This window comes from Scardinius erythrophthalmus, assembly GCF_964197995.2.
Source record: "Scardinius erythrophthalmus genome assembly, chromosome: 12".
Lineage (NCBI taxonomy): Eukaryota > Metazoa > Chordata > Actinopteri > Cypriniformes > Leuciscidae > Scardinius > Scardinius erythrophthalmus.
The window spans coordinates 17,249,707-17,265,984 of NC_138232.1; the positions used below are offsets into that span (position 1 = coordinate 17,249,707).

General features: G+C 36.0%; 1 protein-coding gene across 5 annotated transcripts in view; it reads left to right on the top strand.

Moving 5' to 3' along the window:
* Positions 1–16,278, top strand: part of pde4ba (phosphodiesterase 4B, cAMP-specific a) — a 159,387-nt gene that overhangs the window by 101,160 nt on the left and 41,949 nt on the right. Inside the window, exon 1 of one of the 5 annotated variants that reach the window (XM_081381710.1) lies at positions 509–818. The exons of 3 other annotated variants lie outside the window; for them this stretch is intronic. In XM_081381710.1, the coding sequence (XP_081237836.1) occupies positions 727–818 (92 nt within the window). In that variant the 5' untranslated portion in view covers positions 509–726. Of the gene's footprint in view, positions 1–508; positions 819–11,798; positions 12,000–16,278 lie in introns of those variants that run through there. One more of the 5 variants, XM_081381711.1, reaches the window with a different exon arrangement.

Here is a 16,278-nt window from a genome sequence, read left to right on the forward strand (position 1 = left end):
TAGTATCAGTGATACTGGCCTTCATTGATAAAAAGATGTCATTAAACAAGTATTTAAAATATACTGTCTTTAAGTTGTTTCTACATTAATTTCGAGATTAACTGTGAAATTATTACATTCTAAAATATATTAAAACCATATAAAAACTTGTGTTTTTAATTGCGATTAATCACAGAAGAATTTTGATTAATCTAGTTAATTTTTTTAATCGAAAGACAGCACTAATATATATATATATATATCCTCTGAGACTATCATCACCACAGAGATCAGCTGCGTGTCTGGTTTCCATTTTCTAGACTGTCTACTTGTTGATGAAATCCATCAGAGTAACATTTAAACTGTGCAAGAATAATAGGTAGGCTACATGTCTTATGTCTCTCTGTGCGATTGGAAACAGACTTACTGACTGTGTGACTGCCCCTGCACTCCGGATCTTCTTGTTTACTGTCAAACGGAGGCCACCGTCTTCCTGTCTCTGAAAGTGAAGAGCTGCGGTACACACAAGAGACACAGTTTCTAGGTGTGAGCAGACCTATGATACTCGACCCCCTGAGGAGGTAGAAGCGTGACTGACTGACAATGCAACCAGAGACTCCGACTAACAGATACAGTAACCCTCTCCGCTGCTCTAAGTCCCTCCAGCGTTTTTAACTGGTGGAAGGATGAGTTTAGAGTTCAAAGAGCTCCCTCTGCACAACTTCTGAATCTGTTGGGAATTTAAATATGACAGATTTTAACCTGCCAGAGAACAAGAGCTTTCTAAAGTCCTGTCTGAGTCTGGGCACCTTCGCGTACCGTCGCCACTCTTGGGTCTGGTAAGCACGAATGGGTGTTAAGGTTATAACCACAGAAGAGGCCTGTTAGTAAGGTTTTGATTTATTGATTTAGCTTGTGTAACTTGTAATGGCAAATTGAACTAATTTATGTTTTAGAAGATTGTTGCACACACAACTGTACAGTGTTTTGAGAGGATAATGTTAAAATTGTGCGGTTACAGTTTTAAGGTTATCCATTGATTCAAAGCTTTTATGTTTGAATTGTATTTGGAGACTTTTAATGATTTTGAAAGGTTTCATTTCATTCTTGACATTTTCATTCGCATTCATAACTTGAAAGTGCCTGCAGACTAAAATCCAGGTGGATGGGGTTTAATTTTATTCATCCAGAGAGTTCTTGGCCTGGCGGGATAGCGGTGCTGTGAAAAGATTTTCTCTAATAGGACTTAAAATGTCTTAGAAAAGAGAGTGAATTTCTTAGAAAATCAACTGTTTTGCTCTTGAAAACGTTTGACCTTGTGCCACTCTCTCCCATTCACTGTCTCTCAGCTTGACATACTTTCATCGCTCTCTCTCATTGATAACCAGGCTCAATGGAAGAGCCGGTGGTTGATTTATAGCTTATTCAAGCTTTTTAAATATATTCAGTATAATATAGCAGTATATGCTTCTTTCTCCTCTCTAGCCTACACAGAACTAAATAGGTGGTGTTTCCACAATCATTCCTTGAGAGAAATACTTGAAGGTGCACTGAGTAAATTCCTTATTGTTTTGCTGGCTGATATACAGGAGTCGCCTTCAACGTTATACTGACAACTAGTGGCATGATGTTGCAACTTGCAAAAACAAAAGGTGTCCGATGCCATTGTAGAAATGTGCTATTCATTCTGGCATTATTCAGTGAGTGTAAGCGTCCAACAATTTAGGTGTAACCCAGGTAATGCGTGTAGTTTTTAGCTTGTCATCTGATCTCAAAATGGCCACCCCCATGACCCTCTCCATGTAAAATAAAATGGCTTTTAGTGAGCTACTGATATAACTGGAATCATAAGTCAGTGCACGTGATTTTAAATCATGAGAGAGTAATCTTTTAATTTTTTTTACGGTTTTAATTAGTGGATGTTAATTATGTCAATTCAGCTCAGTTTAACAATTTATTTGTGGAACACTTGTCCTAATATGACTGTAGAGCAGTTTTACAAAAAACAAAAAAGTGCCTTAAGAGAGCGAACCAAAAGAGAAAACTTCTTAAAGTGATGAGTAAGATGAGAAAGAAACTAAACTACATAACATAATGAAATAAATAAAGGCAGAGCTATAGAACAATTGTCATAGGAGTGCAATAGACTGTCGCTTGTATATAATTGCATTGTGATTGACAGGATTAGATGAACATGCTCCCCACAAACTCATTTGTGAAGGCTACACACGGGCACACAGAAGGCAGCTGTCATGCCTGAACAGAAGATCAGCTTACAGCATGCTTTGCGAGTCATGGAATACTCTGCTCTGCGCACATCATGTCCAACAACAGCTCTGACCCCTCTAATGGTGTAATACAAGAGTCTGTTATAGAAAAAAAAAAACATGTTATTGTTATATCAACATACATCCAGAAAGCAGTGATGATCTTGTGGACTGAATTTACCTACATGATTTTTGATTTTGGAAATCATTATGTTTTAAAGGGGTCCTATTATGCTATTTCAATTTTTCAACTTTAGTTAGTGTGTAATGTTGCTGTTAGAGCATAAAAAAGATCTGCAAGGTTACAAAGCTCAAAGTCCACTCCAAAGGGAGATATTTTATTTAACAGAATCCACTTTTAAAGAACTACAACGGAAGGCTTGTTTGGACTACAAGTCATATGGTGTGTTCAAGTCCTCCTGGGAAGTTCGTACTTACAAGGTGGGAAGTCGCGTTTACGACGGCAGGTGCATTCAAGTAAGATGGCGGTGTACTCTCTCTTAATTAATTACACAAAAATACGGCAAGGTTCTTAAACTCTTCTAGAAAATGAAGAACAAAGAAATGACCATTGGGTGTGCTTTGCTTTTTTTATGTTTTTAATTAATTTATGAAGACACTGCTAACTTTATTGAACATATTACATTGTTATATTATAATGCCATCATATTCTGAGCAGGCAATTAGCTTACTGCGCTGTAAATAGAAAAGCCTGACAATTTTACTGCTAAATACCTTTTAGTATTGTGGTATTCCGCCATTTTTCTCACTGACATGTCCCCAACTAGTAAAGATCAGGGCTTAAAGGGATAATTCACCCAAAAATGAAAATTCTGTCAGTAATCACTCACCCTCATGTTGTTCCAACCCTGCAAGGCTTTCGTTCATCTTTGGAACACAAATACTTTTTGTGCGCAAAAAAATAACGACTTTTCTTGAACTATTAATTTTCGTCTGTGTGGGCCTGAATGAATTCACGTAGTGTAACAGCGCAGTGCGTCTGGGTTGTACGTCACCATGTAGGCTCACTATTGGCCGATGCTGGTCATGTGTGTGATGCGTGTGACGTACATCACAGAAGCGCTGCGCTGTTACACTACGTGAATTCATTTAGGCCCACACAGACGAATATGAATAGTTCAATAAAAGTCGTTATTTTTGTTGTTTTTTGCTCACAAATAGTATTCTCGTCATCAAACTTGTGGTTGAGCCACTGTAGTCACTTGGACTATTTTAACGATGTCTTTAATAACTTTTCTGGGCCGGCAAGTTTCGATCCCATAGAAGCCTATGGAGGAGTGAGACAGCTGTCAGAACTCCTCAAAAATATCTTAATTTGTGTTCCGAAGATGAACGAAAGCCTTACGGGGCTGGAACAACATGAGGGTGAGTGATTACTGACAGAAAGAAAATCCCGAGCTTCCTACTGGTATTTACAACATGTGGTGGTGGTGGCGCTCATGTGCTTTCAACTCATAAATACGACCTCATTTAAATAATCCCGCCCACAGAATGCGCAAAAAAAAAAAAAAGTTGTCGAGGCCTGGTTAAGCTGCTAGAGAAGTTTAAAAGAGTGTTGCCACTGTGTTTTTCTAACGCTGAAAAGGATCGTCTTAAAGCCAACGGCTAAGAGTGGTTAACATTTATTTTAAACATGGTTCCTGAACATAACTTCAAGTTTGTTTTACCGAGAACAGCAGTCAGTACAATGCAGGCTACGCACAAAAGCTTCTCCAGCAAGATGTAACTTAACGTTAGCCGTTCCCATTTTGTCAGGACAATCTGTGGTTTATGGACTCAACTTGTAAGTATGTCTTATTATTTGTAGTAGTGTTTCTAGTTGCTATGATAGCTAATTAGCTATGATAGCTATGATGTGAAGGGCAAAGCTTTGCCTCCACTAGCTTGCTAACTAATATTAACTTACTGTAGAAGTAGTGTTTATTGTAGCTTTTTTAAGCTCTTGCTTTTGGAAGACTATTCACCGCCCTTTAGGAAAATTATCCATGATTTTGTGATAGATTACTGTTTGTATTACCATAGTTTTCTGACAAATGTGATTAACCTTAAATGGTACCATATAATGGTTTATATCTATAAGAAAATAGCAAAAAAAACATACCACTCTGAAAAGTCCTGTGGAATAACCTTGAAATCCGTTCTGCACCATCCTTTGTTAAAATGACAGAGTCTGAATCAGGCTCGAATTGGTTTGAAATTGACAGGTTAATTTACATCTGAGTAGAGCTCGCGGTTATGGAGGGGCGGGACGAACACGCGCTAAGTGCTGCCTATCAAAAAATACTGGGACAGCTAACCAATCACAGCACATTTCGGAAGGGGGGCTTCATCGAAAACGACGGTGATACAGACTGAAAAATAAATAATAAAGTTATAGCAATTGTGTGAAATTGAATAGCACATAACAGGGCAATACCGGTATAAACATGAATATCTATTGGTACAATGCGTCACATGACTAAACTTGCTTCATCGTTTTTAAATACCTCTGTTTTCACAGTCCACACTAAAACGCGAAAACGGTGTTTTCAAATTTATCCACTTTGGAGAGGGTTTTCAAAAAGCTTTGTTTTCATTAATAACACCGTCTCAGTGTGGACGGAAGGCGAAAACGGAGAGAAAAGGATGCGTTTTCAAACGAAAACGTATTAGTGTGGACAAGGCCCCAGACTGGGGAGAGAGGAGCTGTAAAAATATGTGGAAAATAATGTTTTTTTTTTTAACAATCAAGCATGAAAACATTGTAGTCATCACAATCACCAGCTGGAGTACCCTTGATAGCCACCAGAGGGCACTCCTCCCCAGACTATTGTCACTCTGTCATGGACTACATTACCCATCATCCTTTGCTCAGACTCAACACTACCCATTACCTTGTTTACGTACCCTACCCTATATAAAGCCTGTCAATTCATTCTCTCAGTGCAAAGTCTTGATTTGTGTTCCACAGAATTACTGAGAGTTTCCGTGTTGTTCTTGGTGTTTAATTTCTGCCCGTATCCTGGATTTATCGTTCCTGTCTTCTTGTGTAATAGACATAGGCTGATTCATATATATATATATATATATATATATATATATATATATATATATATATATGCCATAGTAAAAATATTTTAGAAGTAAAATACCATCTAAAAGTACCTTTGTTTAATTAATGCACTGTAATTTAACTGTAAATGATATGACCAATAAGTTATGACAACATATCTTTTTACATTGCTTTAACTCTAGCAAATAAGTTATACAAGATTCAACAAATTGTTTTAATGCAATTTCAATTGAAATGACTTAAACATCCAAGTTGATTGTACTTAAATTTATTTACAGGTGGGCAGCTTACGGCCATGATTTTAGCATGTCAAGTTTGTTTATTGCTTTTATTTTAAGTTTATATTTGAATAAAATATATTTTGAATAAACATAATTTAAAGATTCCTATGTTAAAATTCCTATGTTATTTCAAATTTAAATAAAATAATATATGGCATGTATTTTAATGACATTTTATTTTATTTTTTTCATGGCATATTCAGGGTGGTACAAGCCTTGAATACGGTCAGGGTTTATTATCCCTTACTTATTTAACTCGTACTGAGCATTTGAACTCATTGCCAGTGCATTGACGTTTAAAACATTCTCATTCCCAGTTCAGCCAATTGCAAATCGACCTGAAATGTAATTCACTGCTCCACATCCCTATCTCCACTTCCACATCTAACCTAGGCTATTAAGTGAGATTTGAACTGCATTACAGATGGAACTGATCCCAGTGTTTTAATACAGTCTATTTGCTCAATTGTGGAATACAGTACGCATTAAAATGTAGACACGCGATGAGAAGTGGTTATGTGTTATTTTTATGATCAGCAGGCTGTTATCGTAGTAGCTGGAGCATAAGTGCTATCCTGTGTTTTTTTCCAGTCAGAAAAGCTTGTATAGAGTGAGCAGTGAAAGCGTGTAGATTGGGTCCGCTGGGCTGTCAGCTAGCTGGCTTCACAGTGGGAGTCAGGCCCTTTTGCCTTCTACCATTCACCTCTCCATCTTCCTTACCTGTGCCCATCTGGTGAGATCACCCCTTACTCTGTCCTTTCATCTTCCCCTTGCCCTCTCACATTTATTTCCACCAGTTCTTTTCTTTTTATCACCTCTTCCCCTTTCTTATAGCCTTTCTGACTTTCTTTTGCTTCAAATGTGCTTTCCTTCGCTCGCTCACTTTAAAGCAGTAGTTCGCCTAAAGATGAAAAATCATCATTTAGTTATTGACCATCATTTTGCTGTGCTCTATATTCTAAATCTTCTGAAGTAAAATTGAAGTCATTTCACTGTGTGCTTCATGCAGTTATCAAATGGCTTTAAATAAACAAGATGTTTTCATTTATGGATCTAAAAATTAAATATTCTGTCATCAATTATTCACCCTTCCCTTGTGCATTTCTTTCTTCTGTGGAGCACAGACAAAATAATATTTTGAAGAATGTTGGTAACCAAACAGTTTCGGTTCCCATTGACTTCCATTGTATTTTTTATTTTATTTTTTGTCCTTGCATTGGAAGTCAATGGGAACCAAAACTGTTACCAACATGCTTCATAATATCATCTTTTGTGTTCCACAGAAAAAAGAAAGTCTCACAGGGTTTGGAACGACATGGGGGTGAGTAAATTTTCATTTATGGGTGAACTATCCCTTTAACTGTTCCTTTTTTCTCTCTTTCTCCTTGGCTGTCCTCTGTCTTACACCTGTCAGAGAACATCACATCTGTGAAGGAATCAAATAGATGCATGCAGTTCCTATTGGATGTGTTAGATTGAATTAGACAGGGCAGGTAAACAGAGGTCTGTGCTCTTTGATTAGAAGCAAGAGTGAGTTTGTCACATGAATCAGTGAATTACAGTATATCATAGAGTGAAGGTCGCAGAAGGTCTATAGGATAAATCTGAGAAAATATGTTGGCCACAATAATCCAGAATGATTCAGAATGATTCCCAGTCAGTTTTGCTTTCTCACTGCTTTGTAAGTGGAGAGATCAGAATATTAATTGAGGTTTATACATTTATTCAGTCTTTTATGCGTCAGTAATGAATAATTTGACACCTCATGCAGACATCAGATTCAGACTCACAAGTTCAATTTATCAGAATGCATATCATGTACCTACTTTGACATGATGCGCCGTGGGTTTTTAAGACCAATTAATTAATTTATACATTTTTGACAGTACTGAGATACCGTACAGTACATGATACTTTATCGAGAAAGAGTAAAAAAAAAAAAATTGTTTTTTTTGACTCACTGATTCATGTTTTCTGAATTTTCTCTTCAGTAGTTCTTGTAGAATACTTGAGGTGAAAACTATAATCAAGGATAATTTGTAATCAGGTTACTTAAGCACCTCAAAGTCAATCTCCAATCAACCCCAGACACCATCAGGAAAATACCCATGTCATTAGAACTGAGAGCTGCTGTGCTGCGGTCCTCTTTTAGTCTCCTGCGTGTCAGTACAACTCAGGTATCAGGGTGTCAAGTATGAAGGTTAGATGTAAGTAACGGCTCAAAGTAACCAAGTAGGTGAAGTCTGCTTAGTGGCTGTTTGGATTCTCCTCAACCTGTTTGTAGCATTAGACGGTTAGTCACTGCTGTTCGCACTGCTAGAGATGAGTGTCCTAGGATCAGCACTTCTTTTCTGCTGCATTTCTAACGGATTTAAATACAGGATGTTATTTTTTTTAGAAACAATCAGTTGTTAATTCAATTAATTCTCAGTACAATAAAACAAGTGCACTTGCGTATCTTTAAAGGAGAACTCCGGTCAATTTTAACATTGAGCTCATTTTTTTTGGGAATTTGGAGTGCTGTCAATACAGAGAACAACGACAAAAATCGGTGTTGCCTACACCGTGTTATCCTCTTTTTAAAATTTGCACCCTGTTGACTTCAATGGGGCAAGTTTTAAACCTGCTTTTAGCCTCTTAACATCCTTGATGTGTCATTACAAGTGCACAGCTAATGTGAGTGATTCCTTTAGAGTGATCACGGGTGAATCTGACTGCAGTAGATGTGAAAGATATGTATAAAAATGATGTTATTTCAGCCAGCGCACATACCTGTATTTTCTTCCTGTTTTCGGTCGAAGTCCATAGTAATCGATTGTCGAGTTCACGCACGTGATCATAGGTAACTAAACCTATGCGTGTGAACTCGACAGTCGATTACTATGGGCTTCGACCGAAAACAGGATGTATACAGGTATGTGCGCTAGCTGAAATAACATAATTTTTATTAATATCTTTCACATCTACTGCAGTCAGATTCACCCGTGTTCACTCTGAAGGAATCACTCACATTGTAATTACACATCAAGTCAACAGGGCGCACATTTTAAAAATAGAATAACTCGGTGTAGGCAACATCGATTTTTGTCGTTGTTCTCTGTATTGACAGCACTCCAAATGTACAAAAAAAAAAAAATAATAATTAGCTCAATGTTAAAATTGACCGGAGTTCTCCTTTAATGTGTGAGAAATAAAGTGGGATTTTCTTATATTTTTGAATTAGTAAAATGAAGTATGTTAATGATATGTTCTTAATATTTGAAAGAATGAAATAAAGGAGACCGTTTTGGTATTTTATTTTGTGCCCATTTTTGAGAAAGTCCCTTGATTCTTTCTAAATCGTTATAATATTCTATAAACAATGGCCATTTCTTATATTTGTCATTTTACATTTACTTGAAACGTTTCTTGCATTCTTTTTTTTAATATAAGTTACATCAAAACATTTCAAAGCATGTGAATTACACAATTTTTTAACAAATGCTAGTAAAATAGAGGTCTAAATTATGAAATAAACAAATAAAAATACAGGGACAGTCAGAGGTCGTAAAATATTACTCGCATTTTGAGTCATCCTTTTATTTTTAGTTAAATTTTAATAGATTAATTCATTTAAATGAATTAGTCGCTCATCATCTCTCTCTCCTCAACTTAGTTATACTAACTAGCTAAAATAATCATTAGAAAATAGTCAACAGGCAAGGTTTTTATTAGATTCTAGCTAGGTTTTCTTTATTTGTAAAATGCTGCCATCCAGTGGCCAGTAAGCTGTACTATCGTCTTAAATGTTTTTGGCACTCTTACCAATGTTGTTGGTAATTCTGCACACTATCAACCAATTATCTCTTAACATCCATGTCCCTTTGCATGGGTTGCATCTATTAGGTTCTTATATGTTTATATTGGGCAGATTTTGACGAATATTGTTTACTGTTTCGTTTTGACAGGCAGTTTTGTGACATTATTTCACACTGAGTCATCCTCTGCGTTCACACCCGCCTGTTCGACTCATTCTTTCTTTTACTTTTATCATCAGCTGTATTGCAGACAGATCTTCCCCTGCACTGCCATTGTCTGCTCTGTTGTCACCTCAGCCTTCACACTTATGAATTGTTTTGTCTTGTGTCGAAGTTTACTCTGTTTAACTTCATGTGTCTCATCACAGCTTAATTTCCTATCATGGGCAAGTAAGCATCTTAGCAGTTCACGATGACGACAGATCTGTGATCTTTAAGGGATTTTATGTGATGACTAAAGCTTGGGATGATTTGTAATCCTATGACACAGAACACATTTTCTTCTCATCAATGGTACTATTTTTACTATGTGTTACAAAACTTAATGTGCTAGATGTTCCATATGCTCTGAAACAAAACAGAAAACATAAAAAAATAAAGCCATGGCCCTTCACCCTATACTTGGTTCTCTATTAATTGGCATTCATACGCATGTGAATGAAATGCAAGACCGGAAATGCAAGCTCATGCAGTTTTGTCTTCCACTGCATACCAGAGTTCAAATATGATAACCTCTGACCTGTGAATGAATGCAAACAAGACTTAGACATTTGACCAATAGAGGATCTAAGCGTCACAGAGTGACCTTTTGGCAGAATTCACATAACATACATACACACTGAAAAGCTGCATGTTTTGCAGTGTTACTTGGTCGGAAGTTTGTGTGCTCATAGTAAATGTGACCACAGCTTAAGAGACTAATTCCACAGAAAACTCTTCAACCACAAACTATCAACTATCTTTTTGAGTAAAAAACTCTAAAACTGAGTCTAAAACTCACTGAGTCTTTTAGCTGTCTATCAAACTATTATGCAAACAGGCACATAGTATGGACAGAACATACTACCGGTATATATTAAATAAGGATGCATCGATATTAAAATTCTGGCAAATGTGATTAGCTGATCATTATTTTTATATTTTTACCCATAACTAATATGGACAAAACATACCATATAGAAAGATGCAATGGTATAAAGATTCTGTCAGATGCGAAATGAAGGATCATGTGACACTGAAGACTGATTAATGGCTGATGAAAATTCAGCTTTGCATCACAGAAATAAATTATATTTTATATTAAAATATAAAAATATTATTTTAAATTGTAATATTTCACGATATAAAAAAAAGTCTGTATTTTTTATCAAATAAATGCAGGCTTGATGAGCATATATAAGAGACTTCTTTCAAAAACATTAAAAATAGCCATGTTTCCAAACTTTTAACTGGTTCTATATCAATAAAATATATATATATTATTAGACTTAAATTTTATATATATATATAAACTTTACGAGAGAGAGGAAAAGAAAATTAGTATGTATATGTACTAATATATACATACAATTAAAGTCTAAATAAATAAAAATAAAACAATTAAAAAAATTGAGTGAATTTAGGCATCACAACATTACACTGTTCGGTAGACAAAAATTATATAAAAATGACATACAATAATAATACTAAATGTATTAGGGGTTAAAAAATAAGTGAAATGTAAAACTAGAGGAAATGAATATGCCAACATCGACCAGTTCTGATAAATATCTGTAATATAACTGCTATGGTTGATATAACAAATGCACTTATCATTGTCTGATTTCAACAGTTTATATACATTATAACCTTGCAATGGTCATTAGCAGTTTAATTATGGTATAACATACAGTACCAATTCTGTATAGTCATCATGCTTTTTTGTGTGTGTGTGTGTGTGTGTGTGTGTGTGTGTGTGTGTGTGTGTGTGTGTGTGTGTGTGTGTGTGTATGTGTGTGTGTATGTGTGTGTGTGTGTGTGTGTGTGTGTTTGCTTTGAAATAAGTTGCTTTAAACAGTCATTACAGTTCAAGTCTTACTAGAGTTCATCACTGAGCTAAAAAATGTTTCATTTCAAAAAGTTCCAAAGAGAGTTCCAGAGATCCAAACCATTTAAACACTTCTTCAGATATATTCCGACCATGGTGCGAACGGTATGCAGAAAGAGATAAAATCATGTTAACGACCCTTCTGTAATGTAGAGTGTTCTTCATGAAATCTTTTGTTTGTGTCTACAGCAGACATTTAGGAATGAAACTTCTCATTTGTTCAGACATTCCAAGTCCCTGTTTCGAGCTCCGCCCCGGGTTTCATGTGCGGCCGCGTTCTCTTGCCTAGAGCTAAGTTGAGTGGTAGCGCAGCTGGACTTCAAAAGGAAGTGGCTGTGCGGTGAAGTTGAGCTCTGTGGGAGGGCACAAGTGTTAGGTGAGACGCTACTAGAGCACGCTCAACAGCACAGCGGTGTGTCTCAGGGCCATGCTCCGCAGGTCGCCCTGCCATAGAGGCAGGGTTCATTTTGACTTCAGTGAGGAGGTGGTGAAGAGGCTGCACACCTCCACCTTAAGGTTAGAAAAAACGCCCTTTTTTTCTGTCTCTGTTATGTCTCAGAGTCTGTCTGGTTCGCATGCTTTCACACACTGTCTTTTACTCTCTCTCTCACTCTCTCTCTCTCTTTGTTTTGTTTGCTGGCTTATTTATGTGATGACTGCAGCTATGTATTTACATGCTAAGTACTACTTTAAATATGAGGCAGTACTTGCCCATCTCTCCGCCTGTCTATGTCACCAATTTCTGTCCCTTTCTTCTGGACCCTTGTCACACAGCGATCAGGTGTCATCTCCTGTTGTGTATCTTTTCTATTGAAACATCTTCATCTGCAGTATCACTTTCTATTTCTTTTTCTCTTTCTCCCCCCTTTTTTCCAGGATTCTTTTTTGTGATGATTTGTTGTCGCTCAAGCAGTTTGCGAGTGTGTTTGTAAGTAAACTGAGCTCTGTGTTTATACAAGAGTAAAATTGTTCACAGCTGTTGTACATTTTCCATCAACCTATTGTGTGCATGCATTGGATCAAGTGTTAAACACGCTCTTTGTGCTTGTGATATTAATTGATACATTCAGCTCCACTGTAATTTCACTCCTGAGACCTGTTCTTGCTTTACATTGGGTAAACATCACCACACAACTTTAGCTCAATTCCAAACCTAAATATATTTTGCCCTAAGTGGAAAGTAAGATTGGGTGTAAGTACGCTTACATGAGAAGTTTAGAAACAGTTTTATTTTATTTTATTTTAGTGTGAGTGCACTGTTTCTTCAGTTATGAATATGTCGTTGTGTCAGTCTGTAATGTGTGTTTATATACACTTTAAATGTCAAACACATGCATGCACGAATTAATGAGTGTGCGAACATCTGTGTTTATGCACAGCATGCTCTGACGTCCGGGAAGGGTGTGTAAAGGTGTCCCATGACTCCAAATGCCAACAAAGATAATCTCCACGTTGGGTGGATTTTGTGTACTTACTAGTGTATTACTAGTTGCTATATCAGCACTATATAGAGAAAATTTGCGCCAACATTTAAAATCTTTGGAAGATATCACAGCAAAAGTTAATTTTTCATCTGTTTTTTGTGTTTATTTAAAATGAGACAAATCGGATATTATTTTAACCATATATCTGTTACTTAACAATTGAGATAGTTCTTTAAATTCTGATCTAACCAGCAGATCCCAGTTGCACAGGTGGGGTACGTTGTAACACTTGCGTTGCAATGTGACCCTATTAGAACTATGCTATTCTATTCTATACTTTTATGAATTCTATTGAGAAACCATGAGAAAAAGGTGAATAAAGATATTATGTTTTGAACTATGCTGTATAGCTGTGTTGTGTTTGTTGTCAAACTGAAAAAAATAGTTTATAATTAATTAAAAAAAAAATGCCATTATTTTATTAGAAAAAATTAATAATTGTATTTTATTGACAAAATATTTTAGTTGGTCTTATATACATGTTTTTTTTTATTAGATCGGATAACATTTTAAGCTGTCATATGGTCGTGTTAAAATGTGCCCCTCACATGTTAAAACGTGCCCCACCTATGGGGCGTGTTGTCACATTTCACTTCCATTCTTTCGGGGTATATCAAGAAAAAAGTATACACTGCATTAATGAAACAAAACCACATAATTGTACTAGACATGTGTGAAATTAATGTGTTGGAAATAATAAATTCTCTGAACCACAAATTGATTTACACAAACTGAGAAAGTCAAAAAGTGTTAGGTTGAGCTGCGCTCCCCCCTAACTATGGAAACTAGCAATGACCAGGAACACAGGCAAAACGAGAACAAGGAAAAAAGAAAAAAACACACAATGGAAACTAATCAAACACAACCCTGACACTATTAACGTTGGCACAAACAAATATTCACTTGCATACCAACAGATTTTTTCAAAGCTACTGCGTCATCCCCAGAGTAGGGCATCTATTTGTTCCGAAATATGTCATGGAAAAACAGCCTTGTTGAATGTCATTTAAAGCAGGGTCCACAGCCTTGAATGTTCTCACGGACCAACTCATATGAACTTCCCTTTTCTGTTTCTGAGCCTCTGATGCCGCAGTAGATTCCAGCGTAACTCGCCTTAAAAGTCCCTACAAACACATGATCAAATCCTGCATTACAAAATATCTATGATGCCTGATAATGTAATAATTGAATTGCTCATGTGTTACAGTGAAGTGTATTTTGTCAATCAGTTCCACTACACAGAGGAACTGAAACACTGAGATCTTAATGGTTTGTAACCCATTATAATGTCTCTTTGTGTCTCTATTGTTAGAGTGGTGGCATTTACACTTTAAGTGAAGTGGATAATAGAGAATATCTTTTGGATCAGCTCTACATAAACTATTGTTGTGTTGTGAATGTGCTAGACAGTGAGTCAACACCAGTCACAAGGTAATTAGATACTTACTTGAAAACAAAATCCTGCTCTTTTTGTTCCATGGTGAGAATATAAACATCAAACATCTTTATTCTTCTTAATTGCTGAAAAACATTTTCAATAGCTACCCTCACAACCATATGATATTCTGTCTCTGCACAATTATTACAAATGAAAACAAGTGAGGCAATCACGTACAAATGTTAGATCTTAGCTTTAAGATAACAAGGGGTTATTTGTTACACTGTGGTCAGCTCTGATGTCAAGTATTATTGAGCTCAAAATTGTTGATGATAACAATTCACTTTACATTAAATATGTTTTGCCCAGTCATTGAGCAGTGTTGTTATTGTTAGCTTAAACAAACGGAAACTGTTAAAAATTGTTTTTAAGATTAAATAAAATAACATAAATATTTTCAGCTAGTTGCCAAGACAACATTTTTCATTTTCGTTTAAAGGGATAGTTCACTTTGAAATTAAATTTTGGTATGTTTTAGCTTACCTCAAGGGCATCCGAGATGTAGGTGTCTTTTTTTCCTCAGTAGTTTCAATTTTGATATTTTTAGGTCAAACCGTTCTTGTCTCTCAGTCATTTGATGCAGGTCTATGGACACTGTCTCAAAGAGCATGCACAGAGTCCAAATTAAAACAATTCCCCATCGTCCAAATTAAACAATTCCCCATCGTAAGTACACATTGATGGCCTAAGACACGAAACGAGCGGTTTGTGTGAGAAAACGAACAGTATTTATATCGTTGTTACCTCTTGAACACAGCCGCGTCCAAGTGATCTGACATCTGAGGGCGCGGGCGGGTATAGATATACACCTAGATGTCGCCTTGGCTACTGCAGTTCATTGGAACGAAACCGTAGCCAAGGCGACATCTAGTGTATACATCTATACCCGCGCGCGCCCTCAGATCACTTGGACGCGGCTGTGTTCAAGAGGTAACAACGATATAAATACTGTTCGTTTCGTAAATCACGCTTGTTTTGTGTCTTAGGCCATCAATGTGTACTTAAGATGGGGAATTGTTTAATTTGGATGACGGGAATTGTTTTAATTTGGACTCTGTGCATGTTCTTTGAGACAGTAACCATAGACCTGCATTATATGATTGACAGACCAGAATGGTTTGACCTAAAAATATCAAAATTGAAACTACTGCGGAAAAAAAGACACCTACATCTTGGATGTCCTTGAGGTAAGCTAAAACATACCAAAATTTAATTTCAAAGTGAACTATCCCTTTAAATTGAAGTATTAAAATGACTAAGCTAAAACTGAAATAAAAATAAATGAGTTACATAGAAGTATAAAAAAAAAAAAAAAAGACAAAAGCACATAACAAAATGTATCAAAACTAAAATTGAAGATATGAAAACTGAAAATATAAAAATATTATAATATTCAATATAATTCATTATAATAATAGTATTCAAAATATTAATAAATACTGTAATGGTATATAAATAATACTAAAATAACACGGGAGTGAAGGCGTTTTTTGAGACAGTCTATATGCATGTGTACTCCTAAATATTGACATCATAATTAACATTAGCAGATATTTAGTTCTGGTCGGCAGTCTTTCTCTTCTAGGGGAAAAAAGACAAAAACATTGATGACTCATATGAACTACAGATTCTAGAATGAGAAAATCCCACATCATCACAACACAGAAAACCGTCTTTAAAGTCCCCATGAAATCAAAATTGATGTTTTTTGGCTTTTAGTATGAATATATTCATATTCATAGTATGAATATATAGCCTTACTGTTATCTATAAGCTAGTGTGCTCCAAAACAATGACAAAATTTGCATTTAGAAGATATACGCATTCAGAACTAACAGTCTCACTTACACAAATATGGATCAATGATTTTGAT